The sequence below is a fragment of the Nilaparvata lugens genome, chromosome 2 (genome assembly GCF_014356525.2).
Source record: "Nilaparvata lugens isolate BPH chromosome 2, ASM1435652v1, whole genome shotgun sequence".
Classification (NCBI taxonomy): Eukaryota; Metazoa; Arthropoda; class Insecta; order Hemiptera; family Delphacidae; genus Nilaparvata; species Nilaparvata lugens.
In genome coordinates, this window is record NC_052505.1 from 77,526,255 (window position 1) to 77,550,465 (window position 24,211).

Genomic DNA, 24,211 nt, shown 5'->3' on the forward strand with positions numbered 1-24,211 from the left:
CTAGTCTTGTAAAGCCTGTTTCGGTGTCCACCACTTCCTCGGTCTTCCGATGTCTCTTTATCCAGAAAACTGCAACTTGTAAGCTTGTAGTGATACAGCTTCCAAGCTTGAATATGATATTGATGATATAATTATCCCTTTAAATAAGAATATATGTTTTTCACAATATGCGGTAGTAGTTCTGTAGAATAAATATATATTGAAGTTTAGATAACAGTTTTGATGAGTGTCATTTGATTCCCAGTTAACAGTTTCAACAGTTTGTCACCTCAATCAAGAATAATATGTTCGTAATGCAAGTGAATTCCTAGGTGATAAAAAACACGATTGGTATCATCAACTAGCAGTCTGCTTGCTGAACTGATTGAGTTCACATTTTGTTACTCTTTACTTGCTTGGTAGAAACTAGAACTTGCCCTTATTATATGATGCCATCACGCCCTCCTGTCTCAATTCCGTTGAACCGTATCGTATTTCAATCAATGGTTTGTTATCATTTTAATCGAATGAGTGAGAAAAAGATTGTGAAGCATGATAAGAAATAATGAACAATGTTGTCGAGTTCACATTTTGTTACTCTTTACGTGCTTGGTAGAAACTGGAACTTGCCCTTATTAAATGATTCCATCACGCCCTCCTGTCTCAATTCCGTTGAACCGTATCATATTTCAATCAATGGTTTGTTATCATTTTAATCGAATTAGTGAGAAAAAGATTGTGAAGCATGATAAGAAATAATGAACAATGTTGTCGAGTTCACATTTTGTTACTCTTTACGTGCTTGGTAGAAACTAGAGCTTGCCCTTATTAAATGATTCCATCACGCCCTCCTGTCTCAATTCCGTTGAACCGTATCATATTTCAATCAATGGTTTGTTAACATTTTAATCGAATTAGTGAGAAAAAGATTGTAAAGCATGATAAGAAATAAGGAACAATGTTGTCGTATAGAATTACCGTGGATTAGCGTATAGAGTAACGTGACAGTTCCATTGGGTAACGTGGACAATGCATCCAGAGCTACAATAAGCTGTAGACGATGGTGAAATGGGATTTAAGGATTTTGAAGTACTGTGAGAGAAATGTTTGAATGAAGAGAATAATAGAAATAGCACAAGGGCTACCTTATTATTTTATCTACCAATGTTATATATGAAATCAGTTTTATTTGTTTATCGTCAATAGATTAATGAATAAATGAAAAGAGAATAATACTGATGTAAACCCTAATGAGCTCTCTTGGTCCTCAATCATCTGAAGAATTGAATCTTATTCGAATTAAAATAATATATCAGAAAAAGAATGATTTATCAATGAGATCAAAAATAGTTATTGACAACAAAGTATTGGAGCAAGTGTCACAATATTTCTACCTCGGTTGTGATATCAGTTTCAAAGTCGAATTGGATATTGAAAGAAGAATAGGTAAATTCCAATCAATATGTGGGAACATCAGCAGGACCCTCAACAAGAAAGCGAGGAAAGAAACACTCATGAAGTTCCACAGAGTGATGGCTGCCCCTGTTCTCCTATACGGAAGTGAATCATGGGTCACAACAAAACGTCCAGGGAGCAGGGTGCAGGCAGCAGAAATGAGATTCCTTGGCAGGACAAAGGGCTGTGACCGCCGGGACCACATTAGAAATGAGGAAATAAGGCAAGAGATGGGGTGCATTTAACATGAATGGAAAAGTTATATCATATCGCAACCAGTGGAGGGAGCATATCAACAGAATGCCAACAGAAAGGATTCCCTTGAAAATTCTTAACTACCACCCTATAGGTGAAAGAGATATAGGCAGACCTAGGAAAAGATGAATAACTTATTTAATGATTATTTTAATTTTAGACTACTTTACTGTAATAGATAGATAGAGTTTTCATAGATAGAGTTACAATTATACTGTTGTGAGTCGAAAAGGGAAGAACCTATTCCTTGAATGAAGGAAGAAAAGAAGAAGAAGAAGAAGAAGAAGAAGAAGAAGGAGAAGAAGAAGAAGAGAAGAAGAGAAGAAGAAGAGAAGAAGAAGAAGAAGAGAGAAGAAGAAGAAGAAGAAGAAGAGAAGAAGAAGAAGAAGAAGAAGAAGAAGAAGAGAAGAGAAGAAGAAGAAGAAGAAGAAGAAGAGAAGAAGAAGAAGAAGAAGAGAAGAAGAAGAAGAAGAAGAAGAAGAAGAAGGAGAAGAAGAAGAATGATACAATATTCTGTCAAAAAACTCAACTCAAGGCAAGTTGGACAAACATTGATAATTCCTCCCCTACAATTAATTCATAATAATCATATTCAAGCAATCGATCCAATGACTCCGTTGAAACTTTGAAGGAAACTCTTTGTCAAGAATGAAGTCCCTTACCCGGTATGTACAATTCCCAGACCAACTTAAAACGTGTAATTTACTTGGAAGACATAAAGAGTACACTGTCTCATTATATTGGTCGTTCACAACGTGCCATTACTCGTGAGAAGAACTGCTTGAAATTATCGAACATATTCCCAAGTGGAAAATTTCATTTTATATTTTATGCTCCATCTTCGAATAACTGCCACTAAGCTCGCGGTGTTGGCAATAAATTAGTTTGTTTAACAGCCTGAGCTTTGCTTCCCTCAGCCTGATGCTAATAACATTTTTATGGTTGCGAATACAGACCATCACAGTTTTACCGTCTTGGGCCAAGTTGGCTGAATGCAATCTATCTGTGGAGCGATTTGGTGGCGAATCCCTTCACATATAAGTAAAGGGGGCGCAACGAATTAGTGTCGCACCATTCCCATGTCACTGACCGCGATTTTGTCGGCTGACGTTCGAGCTCTGCATACCAATGCGAGCGCCGGATAAAGCCTTTCTAACTCCACCATTCTGTCATGCAACCTGATTCCAGAATGATTGCGAGAGAGGTTACCTGAAGGCCAAAACCGGTGATCAGTCGCGAAAAATTTTCTACTTTTTCCTCCCAGTTTTATCTTTTATCGTCAATTGATATTTGATTTTTCAGAAATCGTTTTGCAATAAGCATTCTAGAATAACCTAACCTTTCCAGTTGTTGAGACTGAATAATATTATTTGAATTACAGTATTAGATCTTCAACAATTCCACGTCAAAATGAGAGTACAAATTAAAATATTTTTTATAAATGCAGGTGTCTTCTCCATTTCATCTGTCTCCTATCCCTTTCATGTACAGCAGTCACTCTCAGCTCCACATTGAAATATTGAACTGACGTCACAAAAGCTTCAGATCTTGTATATACTCTGAAGGCTTCAGATCTTGTATATACTCTGAAGGCTATACTCTATATCGGATAGGTTAATGATTTGATAGACCTTGAGTTTTGTCCTATATTCAAATACTATATCGGGGTTTGTCCTATTTGTATTCAAGAACAAATGAATTGGCGTGGGAATTGGCGTGTTACACCATCGTTACATTGGTGTGGGAATAATCACGGTGCTTTTTCAATTCATATTTTTTACTTTCCTTGCCCTATTACCTATTTAGTTATTGTAAGGAAAGTATTGCTTTCCAAAAAAAAGGTACCCTAATTTAAAGTTTTCTATACGTTTCAAGGTCCCCTGAGTCCAAAAACATGATTTTTGGGTGTTGGTCTGTGTGTGTGTATGTGTGTGTGTATGTGCGTATGTGTGTGTGTGTGTGTGTGTGTGTGTGTGTGTGTGTGTGTGTGTGTGTGTGTGTGTGTGTGTATGTGTGTATGTCTGTGAACACGATAACTCCATTTCTAATTAACCGATTTACTTGAAATTTTAAACTTAAGGTCCTTATACCATGAGGATCCGACGATAAGAAATTCAATAAAATTCAATTCAAGATGGCGGATAATTACTAAAAAAAACATATTTTTCACATTTTTCTCGAAAACGGCTCTAAAGATTTCCTTCAAATCAATACCATGGAGCTATTTATAAGCCCTATCAACTGACATGAGTCTCCTTTCTGAGAAAATTGCAGGAGCTCTGTAATATTCTTGAGAAAAATGGCGGATAGTGACTAAAAAACCATGTTTTTCACGATTTTCTCAAAAATGACTTCATCGATATTTTTTCAAATTCATACCCTGTATAGTTATTTATCAGCTCTATCAACTGACATGAGTCTTTTTCCTGGGAAACGAATGGAGGGTCCACCCCATACTTGAGAAATGTACTTTGTAACCTCCTTTTCGTGCATGAGGTAGGTAGGTAGAGCACAGTTTATTGAAAGAACACATAGTCCAGATATTCCGTCTGTAGAACAGCTGTTTTGACGACTTTTAAAAAATCAACTCAAAGGAAAAAGTACTCTGAAAACAATTATATATGAACATAAAGAGTAGTCTTATCGTAGTTTTAAATATTTTGCCACCAATCGTCATTATGTTATTCCCCTGAATTATTCTCGTTTTCAAGAATAAGGCTTACAGTTCAATGAGCAAGGAAAGTTGTGTGAGTGTACCACACCAGATTTTTTTAATCAGTACCTGAGAATAAAATGAAATTTAGTATTATTGATAATGATTCCAAATCGATGTCAGTAACATCAATTTTTTGATAAGTCAAGTTAGATTAGAGATCACAACTGAGAAGAGAAAAAGTAAGTTATAAGCAAGGACGAAAAAATATGCATTGTCATTTGAACAGCTGACGGGAGAGCCACCAACGATCCTCGAATAATATTGATAAGCAATAATGAACATAAGAAACTTTATCATTGGTTATAGTTACATTCAGTATGTAAAAATTTTGTCAGTAACAGTATTTATTGTACAGTAGAAAGGTGCATTTTATATGAGAAAATTGTTAGAATGGGATGGGAAATGTATACCTTATCGATTTGATTCAGCTGACGTCAACATATTGGAGACCTTCAATTAATATTGAGAGGGGATTGTGGCATATGAGACAATGTACATCTTGTTCAATCGCCGCGGGTGTCATTCCTCGGCAGCCCTATTGTCTGAAGGGGAGGCCGAACAAAGCTTTCAACTTTCCAAAGAGGACTTGTGAGGACGAAAGTGAAGGAGAGTGAGTGAGTGAGCAAGACAAGAAGTGCGCATCCTCTCCTCTTTCACTGAAGCACCAGTGTCATTTCAAGCTGCGTTATTACCTGGCCCTAAATTTCACGGGGTCGTTCAATAGATTCTGGAGCGTGTATATGGAAATAGGACCCAATCAACACTTGAGACAATATTGTTATTTATGATAAGATCCATCTGAGACTAACTTTATCATAAGAGTGGAAATTGTCTTCAGTTCTGTCTGCAATGATACGCCTCTATCGTAGGCGAATATGTGGTAGGCTGATATTGCAACTTTCATAAGTTTCATTCGTCATTTTGAATATAGGAAAGAACAAGTTGAAACAATTTTTTTTTTTACTTGTGAATCTATAAGTTAGTCTTATTAGAAGTGCGGCTGTTACATTTTTTCAAGTCCTTCATAATGATTGGGACATCTACTAAGATAACAACTTTTCTACCTCAAAGTAAATCTGAGGATTCTGTTCTATAAAAATGTAATCATACTATATGAGAAATCATGAGATGTCAGATGGATAATGACTTATTTCCCACGATTGCCACATCTCTATCATAAGCCTAGGCTATATATATTATGACAGAAGCGCAGTATAATCTTTATTTCTAAGTCTTCTCAACAACTTGAAAATCCTGTGTATCTGGTCGATGGTTGATCGCTTATGTGGAGAATAGAAGTGATGATCTAGTATCATTTCTCTCCTATCTATTATGGATTTCACTTTGGCTAGAAATAATTTCCAAAATGATTTGATCAAATAACAATGTTAGGATCGGTCTGTAATGAACTGCATAATATAGAATTGTAGGGTACAGATTTGCAAGTCTTATAAATCATGATAATTCTTGCTAACTATCATATTGGTGAACTTCCTGAGGCTCCAAAGCAAAGTTATTTCTCTGTAATTGTTTCGAATTTTGGAGATTTCTACAGCAATCCCTACATAATGCTTTCAATTTTCTCTCAAGAAGTGCATATGAGGTGGGCAATTTATCATCTTCTTGTATCTTCCTCTCTAGCAAGTCTCCAATCGCAATTGTTTGGTAGAGAGTTAGTGGGGAGGATATTTCTAATATTCTTTCCGACGAATGGACATTGATATGTCCAAAGCTCCGCCAATCTATGTAGATGCATAACAATATAATTATCTATAGTTATTATATTACAAATTGCTTTTTCATATCATATACAGTTCAATAATTATTTTCTTAGTCTATATTATGTAAATTCATCTATAATTTTGCTGTATTGTAAGCTATTGTATATAAGTTTATATGCCAGTTTATATTGTAATCGACATGAATAAAGTACTCAATCAATCAATCAATCAATCAATCGATGGATTCCCATTTGGTTGTAACACTGTTTTAATGAAGTAAAGTAACTACTATTATCCAGCTTTTCCCTTTTTATTGTCTCTAAATATTGAGGAAGCAGGACCATAATAGCGTCTTGTATCCTATACTTGGCAAATTTTGTTCAGATTACAAAGTATTAGTGTAAATTCTCAAAAGTAGTGGGCACTAATACTTATCATTTCAACAACATTCCTTACACGTATAAGTTTTTCATCATGAATGATGTTTTTGTGTGTATTTTGAGAGTGAATGGAAAATAATGGAAGCATTTTCTTGAAAGTTGTCTCTAAGGGTTCAATATGCCATGCATTAGTGATGCAGGCAGCCAACAGATCGTTGCTAATCTAGTTGTTTCTTCTAATAGTCTCGTTTCGATCTTGGCCACTTCCCCAGAGGGTGCGAGTGCCTTGCTCATCAGCAGCTCCATATTTATTCGAGAATGTTGGAATAGTCGAACGCCATTTGGCAACTCGCCGGGTCAACAGCAGCAGCAGAAAGGCGAACGGAAGTCTTTGTAGCCGTTGAGAGCCCAATTGCCGGCCCAATTCGTCCAGCCGTGAACTCCACTCTTCTCTTCTCATCCCTTTTCTCTCACACACTCCTCTCTCACCCTACTTTCTCTCTTATACACTCTTCTCTCCTCCCTTTTTCTCTCTCACTCTCCTCTGTTCCACTATCTCCTTATTCTCTTATTCCCTATTCTCCAACATCTCTATTCTCTTCTCAACATCCCCATCTCATCGCACTACCCGAACATGTCTTACAATAATTGCGTGAGCACATGCACTTCAGCCAATACTACAAGCTGTTAGGAGAGATATCAGGAACATTTATAAGTAGAAAAGGCTCCATTTCATTCAAATAATTGATTCCTTAGAATGACTGTTGATTTGAGGATTCACATCAAATTGGAATAGGTACTGTGGTGCTGTATCTAAATGCCTCACGTTGGGCCGGCAAATCATGTGGTGCGTTTTTTAACGGCTTCACACATGTAGAGTGAATCTTGTACTGAGTCAATGGTGTAGCGGCTATAAATTTTGTAATTGCGTGCGTGGACGCGGAATGCACACCAGACTGATTGATTCACTACAAGATTCAATACAATTGTCGGAATCGCGGGAGGCCTAAACGCTCGCTCACCCTTGATTCTTCTAATGACAAATTGTATAGTGATGAAATTTTTATAAGCAGTGTAGCGATCGCTAAACACTGAAGACGGATACCTTAAAATTATTACCTGTGAAGAATGAGCATACAAAATCATACAGGTCGAGCAAAAATCCCGATGTAGATAATTTACGGGACTGCGTCTCTAATAAGTTCTGAAGGATTAAAATACGGTATTTGGACCAAATATCGTTCAGAATATATTTCGAGAACAGAGTCTTGTCGGGTTTTAAGCTATATTGTAGGAATTTATATGATCTATGGCTGCCACTGCTGTACAATTGATGTGTTCGCTCCAAAGTCGAGGTAGGTAACAGATAAAAGCTGATATATGAGCAGGTAAGGACAAAGAATAAATATCTCGATCTGGCCCCGCTCGCTACATCCACTTAGACCTGTTCCAATATCCAGCTTAATTCAATTATTCCAATGATCGTATTCGATCGGTTCTTGATGATATAGAACGTATCAGACACAATAATTGACAGGCTTAAGAAATAATCGAACTCAGAAAGCGAATTAACAAAACTGAAATATATTACAATAAAATATGTAATCATACAGTGCAGATTCAGAATTTGATTTACAGGATGATAATAATTTAGCATTAACAAAAGGAGTTAAAAATGTTCTTGTGCTTGCATGATACCATGCGTGATTCGACAGAATTTTACAATTGATAAAATTTAACAGTTTTGAAAAAATAGTGAAAAAAATGAATTATAAAATATTTTTAAAAATGCTCGGGGTCGTGGTTCAGGCAGCGGAGGATAGTCAATCAACTACAAATTCTTATAAATTAAATATTGAATAAATTCTAGGCTCTTAAATGCTAAAAGCGCTTGTCGGCGTGGCCAATAATTTAACGAAGAAAAAATTTATGTTTCTGCACTGAAATATTTTTCGAAGCGTAGATTGGGGCCCCTTTTAAAACTTATAACTCACGTGAATTTCCTTGGCGGTCGTGGTTTTCCTCTTTAGATCAAAAATCGTTTGATCGGCGGCAATCCAGGCTTCAGTTTCAGCACGTGGGGAATTTTAATTTAATATTTCCTTCACCAAATTAATTATGGGATAATTTACTTTAAGCTTTTAAATTTATCGATTGATGAAAACAGAAATTTACAAATAACAAATAGATTGGCCTAAAATATCGGCTCACAAATAGAACATTTAAAATCGAACAAGAAATTTTCACAAATAGGTCTTGGTAACTATAAAAGAGATCTGCACGGTGAGGATTTCAAAAGGGAAGTGCTGTCTTTTCTCTCAGCTTCTTGGCTAGACCTTTCTTCTCAGATTCTCGATGTAATAATTTGCATAAAAATTTGCCATTGGTGGAACGCTTGTGACGTAGACATGACGTCAGTGGCAAGCAGTAGAATATAATTCCTTTAATTACAATAATAATTTAATTTATGTAATTCTTAAAACTGCTTAATCTTCTAGACATAGTTCCTCTCATACAATGTACATGTGCTGGTGTAAATGATAAGACAGGGTTGTTGTCTGATAATAGATTAACATGTGTTGCTTTCAAACGATCACCTTCTTGGTGCTATTTCTATGCACTATGATTGGCTTAGGCTTGCCAAAGAGATTTAATTACCATGTGGTTCAGTTGAATTAAATCGTTAATGAATTAATACTCTTGTACAATTTTTATTAGGTTTGAGACTGTTATAATTAATTTCTGTCGTTTTATCAATAATATAATTTCATGCTATGACCTATTTAGTTACAATAAGACCTGACATATAATATAATTTCTTAAATAATAAATAATTTCAACGATAATACATACATTTTATTTTTTTTTGTTTGAAATTCTTGGTCCTTTATTGATAGTTTTATAATTTTTAGAGATGGTATTATATCTTACGTGAAGCCAGCATGACATTTGACAATACTTTGAATCAGCCAGCTGCGTTCGAACTGTTTTAAAAACATCTGATCGATAGTAAACAAAGTGTAACCTCAAAATCAATGAGCAATTCGTAAATAATTCGTGCTTTATTTGCAAAATAATTATAATTTTAGTGAATGATTTTCTAGAAAATATTCAGTACAGAACGGTACTCTTATCTAATACACAGTTACTGATAAGTAAGTGTTATCGCTCGGTCGCTAACTATTCCTTTAGCAAATTCTTTCATTTTAAAAGGTAATCACAATTTTCTCTCTTCTCATGAGATCTATTTGAAATATTCATCACAGTACCTTCAACTATTCAACTTCTATATATTTTCTTCAATTGGAATAGGTTCCCAAAGAAACGTGATATAATACCAGACAGATGATGCAGCATGTTCTCATGGAAAGTTCTCACGAAAAGGTCTCATTGGAAAACAATAATTGATCCTGTGGAACTAATTTTCATAAGATACATATCATTTATTTATTTATTTGATCATTCAGAATTGCACAACTTACAGAAAAGTACCACTGGCTCACGCCCAAAACGGGCGTGATTTATCAAAATCGATGATGATTACGATGAACTGAAGTAGAAATGCGTGTTGCAAGTTTCAGGACTACGATTTGAAAATGACGAAATATATTTGTGTGAAATTGTCAGGTATTCATTCTAAAATCGTATTCAAAGTAACACACTTGGATTTGAAGGGATACATTAGATAGATTGGATAGCTATCCGATTTTTTATACATAAACTGAATATTTGATCAATACATGATCGAAAATTGTACGTTTTACACTATTTTTTCTATTATAATACTATCTTGATATAATACTAGATAGATGATGTAGCATGTTGAACTCGGAATGGTCTCATTGGAAAACAATAATTAATCCTGTGGAACTAATTTTCATCAGATACATATCGAAATCGATGATGATCATGATGAACTGAAGTAGAAATGCGTGTTGCAAGTTTCAGGACTACGATTTGAAAATAACAAAATATATTTGTGTGAAATTGTCAGGTATTCATTCTGGAATCGTATTCGAAGTAACACACTTGAATTTGAAGGGATACATTAGATAGATTGGATAGCTATCCGATTTTTTATACATATACTGAATATTTGATCAATACACGATCAAAAATTGTACGTTTTACCTTATTTTTCTATTATCAATATTGTAAGTGCACGTCATGAATTCAAATTATTATATGCTGTAGACCTGAATAAGGTCATTCAGTTATTTATAGATAATGCATTGAAATCTTGGAAAAATTTTATGCTTTCTGATCCAAAAACATAACAGGACAAGAAAGATCTCTTTTCACGATTTGTCATCAAAGTTCTTCATATTCCACCATCTGTATGACAGTTTTCTTCCGAATACAAAGGGTTGAGAGATGAAAAACATACAAGAGCTCCGCTTCATTTACCACTCGTCTTTGTCAGAGGAAATAGTGATATGAATAATGTATATTCTACAAAAACTTCTCGATTCATTAATCCACTAGAAGCATCTCTCTCCATGCATCACGTTTCTTCCTGAATGATTCTCCACAAACGTCTCTGGTTCATTCAATGGAAACAACGTTGGATTAGTAATTGGGAATGGTGAAAAATATTGAATTCTATCTATTTGAACAAAAAAAGTGAGTTACAAAGATATGCATTATAACAATGAGTTTTTTGTATGGTTATCATTATAATCATAATCAATAATCATCAATAATTCTTGACAGTATTCTAAGTAGACAGAATTGAATAATAATTATTGATGTAAAGCGGTCATGATAGTTCAATATGATTGCGGAATTTGAATTGAACAATATTTTGAAAGCGGCCTCTAGACAATCAATATTGTACAATATATTAGCCTATAAAGAATATTGTGCTGTATGGGAGCAATATTGAAGTTTTTGCAATATGTTGTTCATTTATTAGCATAGACACAGCAACTCAATTGCCTGTTTCATGGAACCAATAATTTGAGTTGTGAAGATTTGTCATGCGTAATAATTACCGTGACTTCCGGCTTGTATTTTCGCAATAATTTGGGAATATTGATGAACAAAAAATTGAAAACGTTGACTTAAAATGGCTACGTTATTCAAATGAAGCTTACTACAGAGTGCCATAAGAACTCGAATTTTTGGATCTGCTCTCAGCTTTTGTTGTTAACAAACTTCCGTCAAACCAACCACCTAACTGAGTGAATTATACTTACATTTTTCAGCTGATAAGATAATAAAATTGAGCTATTTAAACGAGTAATACTGATAGAATATGATCTCAGGAATCTATCTACTGGAGCGGAATAATGATGTAAGAACAAAAAATTTAGTGATGCTGATTAAGCCAAAAATCAGTTTATATTTGGCTTTTCTACCATTGAAATTTTCAAATGAATCGGAATCATACTTTCAAGAGGATGTCGGTATATTGTATCCTCAGAATTCAATATTTTCGGATATTTGACTCGATTTTGATAAAAATCAATTCGATACTTATTAGAGATAAAGGGTTGTGTGTGATCCCAATTTTTCATTAGTTAAAAAAGAAAGATGAGTAAGAATTTTTCCTGATCTGGTTCTGGCAGAAATAGCAGGTAACTGTGACAACCATGAAAGTACAAACATAGAAAAGAGATAGTTGAGTGGCAAGTTAGTGTTTATGCTGTGTTTTTTCTATTTGGTACAAAATTCTCACCAAATGTACAGCGGGTTGCCTAATCTTCTCCTTCATTCAGTGCCACTTTTAATATATTTTCCATTCGCACTCAACGCCACAAATAATCATTTTTATTGTTTTGTATAATTTTTTATTGATTATTATAGTTATCATTATCATTTTTATTCGAGCTGTGTATACATTCTAGATGAGTGGCTCCCAACAGGTGGTCGCAACTGATTTTCAAGGGGTCACGGCATGACTCTTGGGAATCAAATTGATTCACTGTTTTTTAACGTCAATTTTTCGATTTCAAAAAAGTGGAAAATTATTACTGATGTGTTTGAGAATAATATCTTCCCGCGATTGATTGTTTGTTGAGCGAGGTAAGAAAATAAAAATAAAAATATACACTCGTTTGACTATTGAAAGCATTTTATGTTTAGAAATGATAAGATGGAAGATAGATTTTTGTTCATGCGTAATATCCGATTACTACAGAAAAATAATTTTTTGACTTTTGGGGATGTTCAAATTTCCTCAGGCTGAACACTCTCATGTGAGCCTGAAGTATTCTTTGCCTTTGTACTTTCAAACAAAGCTCCTTCCACCTGATATTAATACTTATTCATTATTAGGTTGAAAAATCACAATAATAAAACGAAAAACAAACAGAAAGTTTGTTTTCCGGTAATTCTTCAAAATTATATGTGAATATTTCCTATACTAGTTATATTTATGTGAAATATTCATTCTATGTTTAGTTTTGAAGCATCTAAATGTGAAAATCTTGAGGACTGAAAATTTTGTGAATTGAAGAACTACGAGACTTAACCTATTCCGGACTATGTGTTACCTGAATTTTGGGAGAGGAATAGCACAAGGTTAACTCATTTTTCCTCTTCCTATCATCTTGATAATGCACCCATTGTATAAATTGATGAAGAATAAATAGAGAAAGCCAAAACTTCTCTTCCTAAATTCGTTACAATAATTGTCCACAGTAGGGTCATGCTCATCGCATTTCTTCACATTAACGAATTTTCACTTTCACAAGACATATATTGAACACCACTGCAAGAGTTTCGAGTAGAATAAGAGCTGATGCATTATCTGATGAGTAGTTCCCCTACTATCAAACTATGATACCGGTACCTCAGTGTGATAGTTTGAGAACTATAATTTCAAATAGGCTAAAGTGGAAGTAGTGAACTTGGAATGCAAGAGTATCGAATCAAGTTTGAAATGACAGAATTAATTTTAAACTGAGTTAGTAGTTGAACAAAATGATTCCACGAAGATAATAATCCTCATCAATAAACAATACCGATTGTAGAAAGTGATAGATAGATTAGCGATAGTGATCGTTTATATATATAATTCTTGTATCTTATGGATGATTCTATTTCTGTTATTTTTTTTAAAGATGTTATACACGTAGTACAACCACGTTGAAGGGTGTTTGTTTCAGTTTAGTTCCACTGATTGACATAATGAGTTCTAATTTACTCTTCATACTTCTTTTTTCTATTGAGTGGTAGGCTAAGGCTGCTGAGCAGATTTTCTTGGCACTAATTTAGAAGCTGTGAATCAGGAAGACTTTTCCAATTCAAGAATGTTTCTAAAATTAATACTATAACTCGGAATTGAGATGGAACTGATACTGGAATAATAAATGATATTAGTAAAGCTGCATGAAAGTTTGAGATTGATCAGAATTCTAATGAAATTCCTATGAAATCTTTCATCTCAGAGAAGATTGAATTATAATCAATTCTAAGAAGTATCCTGATAGAGCTTACTTGAATATTTTATTGTTATAGATAGTTGATAGAAACTATAAAAAATTATTATAAAAATTTATAACAAATTCATTCGGAATAAAATAAAAACTCAGAAGCTATAAGATCTCTCTCCTACATGAGAAAATCCTACCAATAGCGATGACCCTCCTATTGATATCAGAGCATGATTGTATTGATTCCATTGGTTTCACATGATTCCATTACTTGTTTTCGCTAAGCTTTGCCAAGGAAGATTCTTCCAATAATTTTAGAAAGTCTCAAAAGAATCAATGCATTCCATTCTGTACTAAAATAAACGCTAAGAAAATTTGAATTATTGTTAATATCTGAAGAAAAAACAAGAAATGTCACGTTTGGTAAAAAGGATCCTGTTAATAATCTCAAAATTTGTGAAAGAGTTTATAACCCAGAACGTGAAAAAGATACCATGTTGAAATCTATTCCTCGTTTTGACTTGATTGAATGAAATTAAAGACTTCATCATCAAGGGAATAAAATATGGTCATTTTGCTCTGCAGTTATTTTGAGAATAGCTTGATGATTGATAATATTCCAGACTTACCTTTCTTGGATGCATGGAAACTATCGTCTTTTGGCACGTACTGTATGTCGTAGACAAGAGTGGTTTTAGGGAGTAGGGTTTTGTCTCTGTTGATTCTGTAGACCGCATACTTGAAAGCGAGCTCGGTACTACTGTCTTTTTCTTCTTGTGTGAAGATTGCTCCTGGAACAAATGAAGTGTATTAGATAACTGAAAACCTGTTACAAGTTTATTCAGAGAGATTTAGAAATATATATTCTGTATCAAGAGATCCCGGGTTCATACACGCTCATCACCGAAACTTTTTGACCAGGTCACTCCTGTTTTATCGGATGGGCACATTCAAGTGTCAGCCCCAGCTGAAGTATGACAGTCGTAAGGCCCATTGATGGCTTACATGATAATATATTCAGGTGAGGTCGGACCTTTCCGCAAGAAACTCCTCACCAACAAATACAAATACTTTTATATTCAACATACAAATCTATTTCTTTTTTACTTTTCCCAGAAAGATAACTGAGACCAATGATCTCGATACCACCTCAAACAATAGATTTCTAGAGTTTTCATCTTTTAGAACACTATTTCCAAAAATAAATTACTATCAACATTTAATTAAGATTGAAGACAACATTAATTAATTCAATTAAAGCTGTCTTCAATCTTTTGATACATCAATCACGATTTGATACTGATTGAATTATTGTTGGATCCTTAGAATAAGCCTACCATAATTTTGTCCCAATTGCTGTGAACTGTTCAACATCTTTTAATTTTTCCATAACACCAATCCGAATTACACCTTGAAACTATTTAATTTTGTATGCAGCTCACTCAATAGAACGTATTGGAAATAAATTCAGGAACATATTACAGAAGAATAAATAATTACATAATCTCCATTAAGTATCATTGTAATTCACACAGTCGAAGTCACCATGTAACTCACATGCATAGATGATTCGCAATATCTATTGATCTCGTAATAAAAATTAATAACTCTTGAAATATAATTTTCGAAGATGCTTAGATAATTCGCAATATCTATTGATCTCGTAATAAAAATTAATAACTCTTGAAATATAATTTTCGAAGATTTCTATGTAAATCATCAATAGCCTTCGGCTATGATAAAATATGAGTCTGTTTTATGATAAAAGCAAATCTGAGTGAATTTTCAATCTAACACAACCAAAAATAAAATCCTGGGTCACCACTTTCAACAAGAAAAACATTGTATACATCATACTAATCATTTTAAATATGTTCACAGTGGCCCAAACTCTTTAAAAAAAATTGAAAATGCCGTATGTGTAGAGAGGCAAACAGTTCAGATTCGAACAATGAAGGGATGGTTTTATGCGTTGGAGAGACCAATTGAATTGGTGCCGCCTGCATATTGCATTATAAATCCATCCCCTGAGCCTGTGTCACAAGCTCCATCCACCCGTCAGAATAATTGTCAACTGAACAATAAAAACATCTTTAAAATGCCTTGTAATATGACTCTCATCAATATGTGAGCTCAATTTGTTATTGATTTGATAGAATAAAACCACGAGAGATTGCGGAGTTTGGGCATACAATTTGATGCTTATTTCGAGTTAATGAGGATAATGAAAAACAGGATTATTCAACTCACATTGGGCTGAATACTATACATGCTCTATTATTATGTATGAGATTGGCAATACATTGGTAGGATATTTCCACATGAATTTGATCCTTATAAAATATTTACAAAAAAAACTTATCCTCATTATTTTCTGATTTGCAAAATAGCACACACAGAATTGATTAAAATTTCTAAAAATTGGAATTTCAACAATAATAGATTTGAATTTTTATGAAACGCGATCAGGAAGTACATGATCAATGTTACATTATCCACTGAACCTCACTATTACTAATACAACTACTGACAATATTCTTAGGATTATTGAAAATTTCACATTCAATATGAATATTAAAATATCAATTTTCATGCATCCTGGTAGCCCACTTCAGAAGTATTGAATATTTGTATGATTTTTTTGAAGGAAGTTCCTTAATAGAAGGTTTCAGGTAGCCTGAATATACGAGGCATGTTTTTTAAGTGAGTACCGTTTTGGAATAAAAAAAAACGTGTAAAGATATCGCAATAATTTCATTTTTACGTGAAAGCCTGTATCTTGATCTACTTTTCAACATAATTTCAGTGTATATTGACGCACTTGTCATAACGTGGCACCAGTTTTTTGATACCCTCCTCATAAAATTCTGCCTCCTGACTTGTTAACCACTGTGTCACAAATGTTTTGACATCGTCTTGCAAACGCTGAACATCCAGGTGTTTCTTCAAGTGCAGGAACAAATGGTAGTCGCTGGGTTCCAGATCAGGGCTGTATGGAGGATGACCTAGAGTTTCCCATTTATAAGATATGAGGAGATCTTTGGTCCGATTTGCCAAATGTGGATGGACATTGTCATGCACATTTGTGCAGCCATCTTTAAATGCTCTTACCCATTTTACCTTTCCATCACTCATAATGTTTTGTCCGTAAACTTCACAGATCTCACGATGAATATCGATCGGTTTGACGCCTTTAGCACTAAGAAATCGTATAATAGCCCGTACTTCACAATCAGCGGGACTAACGATTGTCGGAGGCATCTTAAACACTCAGTAAACAACGTATACAATGAAAAATCAGACTGTAATGGCGACAGTGCGTAGACAAGAGATGTAGGTAACCAGCGCGCATAAGTGGAACGCTGACCGTAGCACTAAGGCGTCGGAATCACAAAACGGTACTCACTTGAAAAACATGCATCGTATCATTGAAGCCGTCTATGAGCCTCATAACTAAGACAAAGACACTATAGCATCTCAGAACTCACATACTATACTTCTACTGTAACCGACAGTTTAATGTACTAATCTGAAAATAGGGGAACGACCTGACACCTGAATAACAGCCTTTGGTCACAACGAAACCGGGGTTTGACTGTAGGCTGCTAGGCAAGTCCACTGTCTTTACTGTCTCTTCTTCAGTAATATTGAGGAATAGTTGACAGTTTTGCGATAGTTGACAGATGTTTTGCTGAATATTTTGAGCGAATAACGACATAGGATTATAATTCTAAAACTCAACTCTAAGGAATTTAGAAACTGAGACGAGTGAAAATTAGAGAAAGAAAATCATATTTTGATACATGAATGAGCGGTGTAACGGACAAATTGAGAATATGGAATCCAATACAAATAAAATTGATCGCATATTCTTGTGGATGATTACGGCCCAAATCCACCAAAAACGAAAACTAGGATTGAGCGGCAGTTGGTTTAGTTCTAAGTCGGATGATTTTGAATTGGTTTTGTGATATGATTTTTCTAGAATCAACTGGCGCTCAAACCAAGTTTTCGTTTTGATGAACTCTCTCCTCAATAATCAATCTTGAAGGCTCTCGCTAGATAATTGAGCAAATCAAATTCTACAATGTTGAAAGTAACTAGGAAGTTCAAGTTGGTAGAGGATCTGGAATGAGAAAGAATTAAGTTGCTTTTCAAGTGAATGTTTGTTGAGTGTGTATCATGTGATTCGCCATGAGCCAAGAGAAGTAAGCTGACTTGACGTTCAGGTTTTTTTCCTCGTGCATGAAATCCCAATGGGCATAGGATAGATCAATTCTTTTTAATTGCATGTTTTTGTTGTCTGACATGGCAAAATGTCAGTTTTACGTCAATCTTTGTTTCCTGCTTTGATTGGAAACCAAAGCTTCCCCTTGACATCATATCCTTCTCTCCAGCTCCGCAATATTTTGGTTCTCTGGTATCTGCATTTTTCATTGAACTCAATGAGATTTAATATTTTTATAACCAACGGAAATGAATGAGGAAGTAATATTCAAAAACGTTTGACCAAATCTTCATCCTTAACACATAACCAAACTAGCAAAATCAGTCTAGCATGGTCATTTTAACAACTGTAATCTTCTACTGTTAAGTATTTAAATGCTGAGAATCTACTAAAATAATTGAGAATGAAAATCAATTCAATTATCATAAGTTTAGTTTGCAAGGAATAGAAGAGGAATGAGAATAATAAGACGAATCTAGCTGAATGAAAAAGAATGTTTATTTCGCCAAAATTGTTTGCGCAAAAGTTAATCTTGTGCGCTAGCTGTGAATGAGTGAAAAAGACTGAGAAATTGTCAAAAACTTCAGATTTTACAATGAGATCTGTGTTTTTTGACAATTTCTTAGTCTTTTTCATTCAATATGAATAATTACCACATTATCAACTTCTCAACTACACAAAAACGAATCTAGTTGATTTCACAAACAGGAGTATTTTCAGAAAATTTAAAGAACCATACTTCTATGATGTATAAAAGAAGCATTGTTATATAGGGTGATTCGAAAAGGACTTTACAATTATGAAAATCAATATAAATCTCATCAAACAAGGTACAGAGCTGGTTTTGGTGTTGTTTTAAAGGAGAATTCTTCAAATAATTCCTTTACCTTGAAGTAAAGATGTTCCATGTGACTTCCGTTGGTTATCCTGCAGACATCCCATCGATAGTCGATTTCTTCCCAGACTCGCACTAGCATTTCGGGTGTAACTTGCTCAAAGTTCAGGTAGAGTGGCTGATAAAGGAAGTACGAACACCATATCTTTTATGGAACCCCACAAGAAAGAATCCAGCGGTGTTAGGTCTGGGGAACGAGAGGCCATGCAATTGGCGTATTATGGTCAATCCACTGATTTGGAAAGCGGTCATTAAGAAAATCCCGGACGTCAGTCAGATAGTGTTGTGATGCGCCATCTTGCATAAGGAAAACATTTCGTTCTCAGTCATCCTCATCGATCTGTGCTATAATTTTTTTTTGCACCATATCAAACCAAAAGACACAGCTAGCACACTCGGGTCCAGTGAAGGTAGTCTTTGTATCCAGTGAAGCGGGTCCAGTGAAGGTAGTGAAGGTAATCTTTGACAAACCACTCTCTGTCTCAGACAGCACCGTATCGCGCATGCGTTAGAAACGGGTTTTTCCCGTTCCATTCAGTCAGATCTTTGAATGTAACGTTCTTTGTGATGATGGTTACCGAGCACTGTAACTGGAGCCAATCGTCATTCTATTTGATGAAGATATTATTATCCAATGATGATTTATCATTATATTCAATATAATAATTAATATATTATCATTTTATTCCATATAAGAAAGAGTACTTTTGAAAAATATAATTAATAAAATATAACAGTTGTTATTTAACTGATGTTGAAAAGCACTATAACTAAGTCAGCATATTGTCATTTCAAAACAAAAACCGAACCCTCAATCTCCCCTTTTACATTTGAAACATCAATAAACATAACTATTTGAAAAACCTCTATTCCCTTCCAGCATATTGCAATTTCAAAGCAAAATCCTAACCTATCTTTCCACCTTTGAAATATCAAAAAGCATAATTCTACCTGAACCCTTGCCCTTTCTAGCATATTGCAATTTAAAAGCAAAAACCTAACCTAACCTTATGGAACATTATTAAATATAATCAAAAAAAAAAACCTAACCACTAACCCCTAACCCCTTCACATTTAATAATTTGGATTTCAAAGCAAAATCCTAACCCCCTAACCTATCCTTTCACATTTGAAACATCAAAAAACATAACTCCAACTGCACCCTAGCCCCTTCTAGCATATTGCAATTTCAAAGCAAAAACCTAACCTATCCTAATAAAACATTATTAAATATAACCTAAATAAAAACTAACCCCTAACTCTTTCACATTTGTTGAACGAGGCAAGGATAGCAACACCATTGCAAATCGTACACTACCATTATAACGTGGACCTCACTATAGATACTCAAAGAATACTTTTGAATAACAATGTTATAACTGTGACTGTTGCTGGCCGTTACTCTGTTTCTGAGACAAAGAGAAGCTCCTAATCTTTGACGTAACTGCCACTAGTGCTTGTGCGGTGCGACCAGGCACTAGCAGACAACGCGAGTCAAAACTTGGAATTTTCCTCTAGAACAACACCAAAATCAGCTCTGTACCTTGTTTAATAAGATTTATATGAATTTTGAAAGTTGTAAAGTCCTTTTTCAATCACCCTATTTAAAAAAAAAGTCAAATAACTACTGTATTATTTTACAGGTCATGAAATTATAGACAATTTATAGGAATCTTGGCCAGTGGTAAAACCGAATTCCTTCGCAGCCAGAAACAAATTATTAATTTTGAACAATCAATTCATTGACTGCTCTGCTTTGTAGTACGTCGAACATGAACGTGTGAGGGTGGGAAATGCTGGTGTGGGCATTCTGTTGATAAATTCGACATTCGTTGTGTGCGCTTTAGTGCGGCTCATTTTTCTGAATTGTGTGTGAGAAACGGACCACATCTACTGATTTTGCCAACTCACATCCATTTACTGACGTCTTTCTATTTTCTCCATTTCCGGCGAAGGCGTTTTCTCAGTATATCCGAACTACTATTCCTGATCAGGATTTGATTCTTAACAGAGTCCCTCCTATCAGGATATCAAGGAATCACTTGTGTTATTGTGGGAATTTTTATCAGTCTCATTTTTGAATAATCTATTTTGTTGAATCTCATTTGATCACATCAATGTTGGGACTGATTGTAACTTGAATTCAATTCAATCAGAATTTCTTATCATTTTAGTGACAAAATTTTAAAAGGTTGTGAATAGGAATCTATCAACCTTATGAAATTTTGTAGGGGAAGGGGCACGTTACAAGCCTTCCAGACCGGGGTATCCAGGGTTCTCTCCCGAAAAATATTGAGAGGAAGGAACGGAAAATATTGAAAGGAATAAACCCTTAAAACGCGTTTTTAAGCGGTCTGGAAGTGTACACATGCCACTAACCCTTCACCTATTACATAGGAAGTCAGCAAAAAATTAGTTGTGATATTATGAAATATGAACAATAAATTATGAACTATATGAATTAATAAGAAACCTATATAAATTTTCAATTCAAGGGATTTTTTTCTGAAAACAAGATGGGTCACGACCACCCTGAGTATGGGCGCCCATGTAATCATTTTTCATCTGGAATATGTGTTTGTTCATAGAGTTTCATATCATAATTTTCTGAATATCATTCATTCAGTGTAACATTACTTTGATTTGTAATGAAAACCGCAAATGAGCAACATTCATGAAAGTATTATTCAAATTTTCCTCTAGGTTGTTGCGCAAACTCTTTCAACAAGCTCATATGTGATCCTACTGCAGACTTAATTCAGACTTATGCTACTTCTCCAACCATGCATATTCAAAATAGAGCGTGTTTCTCCTGCTCACGGCCAATCTCGCTACGCTATGTATCTTTGAAGCAATATTACTCTACTATAGAATAAAGTGAACAGTTTTCCCTCTATCAAACTATTTCAATTAAACCAGTCGTCTTGGCTCTCTGGAAATCCATCCGACTTGTCAAGCTGTAGACATTGATACGATAAAGACGACCAAGGTAGTGGGATGACGTTTGCTCTATGCTGGAAAAGCAATCTCGTTCAATTTCTCTGAAGCAATACTGTCAGGCTAATTGGATTCTCAGTGGAAAGAAACACGGGAGATTACAATTTCAAACTAGGTAACCATTCCAAATTAAACTATCCTGTGGACAATATTGATCTCATCTCTTATTTCCAACAAAGCTTATCTCAACAGTGTTACTAATATGATACATAAGAAGGAATTGGAAGTAACCTTATCAAATTATAATACCTCACGTAGGCTACTTGGAAAAAGAAATTTCGTTAATGGCAATTTGCATCTCAAATTGTGATCCATTGTTGTGAATAAGCATACAATCTATGAGCAACGGGAAGTGTATTGGAAAATAAAACCATTTAGTAGGAACAATATACTGTTTTCAATTAGACTGACCTATATTTTATATACAGTATTTATAATTTATAACATTTAAAATATGGAATGCAAATTATCTGAGTTACCATTATAGTACCTCTCATTATCTGTAATTAATGGGATGATGGGAGTTTCTTATGTCGAGAAAGAATAATATAATTGGTAGTACAAAATCCAGAAAATAAATTGCTTTTATTCATGATGCATGACTTATATTATTCTCTGTTTGAAATTACAAAGTACATGATTTTACATTGAAGTTGCTGGTAGTATGGTATCAATTAATAGGCTGAAGTATTGTGGTATCGAATGTTATTGAAATCACTTCGAGATCCATTTTTTTCAATCTTCACTGATTGTAAAAAACAATAGATATGAAATGGAAATTTCACTGTGAGTTGTAACAACCCCACTTCAATCCTTGTGATTTGTTACAATAAATCACCTATCAATCTCAATATGAGATGATAATATGATTATCAAACACATAACTCTTTTCATAATGATATAACTAAACTCACAACTCCACATAAATTCTATCTGTTCAATTTCAATTTATCCGTTCATAACAACTTCACATAAATCGCTCTTTCGTGTTGAATATTATTATGATTTCAATAGTTTTCAAGAAATAGATTTATCAAAATATAAATTTCCACTTACCTGAAATAGAACATAATTAATGTTCCTATTCATGTTTATTCTTGATTTTTCTTAGAAGATGTCAAGAAATTCCCTCCACTTCTTTTCAAACGAATTTTCCCCAGGGTGGTTTATCGAGATCAGAATATTTTACAAAGTTTATACTGAAACATGAATGGGATAATTAAAATATGCTGCATCGTCAACCTGTTCGAGTCCGATCTAAGGATATGACCAGTGGTCGTTTTTAGTGTAGTGGTTATGAACGAGTATAATAATTCAATTGGGGTCGTTGAATGGAGCCCAATGAATCAAGCCGGTGCTACCGAATAGACTTATTGGCCATGTTATTCGTGCCTGTAATGGATTCAACGACCTTTATTGAGGAGCAATCGAGCTAACGGCCATAACGATGTTGGCTACCTACTCTTGTAGTGAGTGCATTTAGGAGCACAATTCACCGCACACCAGTGAATCATCATTGTTTTGCGCGAGAGTGAGTGAGTAGTTTCAGCTGCCAATGTTCTGTCACCTTCATCAACATTAATTCCTGCAACGAATCTGAACAATGACGCGTTCTCAGTTTCTAATTACGGTACTCGCTACTTGACTTGAATGGGAATAATGGTGTACCCGAACTACAATTGCCACTGAACTGACCTTAGGCTACTCGACTCCGTGAAAATTTAGAGTATGGGACATTCGTCACTGAAAAGTAGGTATGCATTTTCATCAAATTTGAAGATTATGAATCAATTGGTGAGATCAATTTTCTCTGTTCTTGTATCAAATATTATCTCATATCATTGATTCCAAATAGGTCTAGGCTCATACATTAAAAATTAACTTTCCAAAGTCATTTTATCAGATTTTGAGAATTCGGAATACAGCTGATACCTGACTCCTGAATGATTCTGGGTTTTGTCACAGTATGTTATAATAGCATTGCTATGGGAAGAGTAACTAACTTGTGATAAAGATGGCAAAATTGGAATTTAAATAGTTTTTGGCTTTAGCCTGTGGTATCTTTTTAAAAGTTGTGTAATTCTGAATGATTGAATGAATAAACTGAATTGAAGTTTTTTTTTTCTACAACTGCGCGTAAAGAAAGAATTTACATACTCAATTCTCCTCGTAAAACAGCTTATTTCTAGGTGAATCTACTTTTTCG

The 24,211-nt window shown here is 34.5% G+C and overlaps 1 protein-coding gene across 16 annotated transcripts in view; it reads right to left on the reverse strand.

Annotated features, from left to right (window-relative positions):
- LOC111060386 (glutamate receptor ionotropic, kainate 2) overlaps positions 1–24,211 on the reverse strand; it is a 97,611-nt gene that overhangs the window by 52,535 nt on the left and 20,865 nt on the right. For all 16 annotated transcript variants that reach the window (XM_039421790.1, XM_039421796.1, XM_039421794.1 and 13 more), the window contains exon 3: positions 14,515–14,676. In XM_039421790.1, coding sequence (XP_039277724.1) covers positions 14,515–14,676 — 162 coding nt within the window. The remainder of the gene's footprint in view (positions 1–14,514; positions 14,677–24,211) is intronic.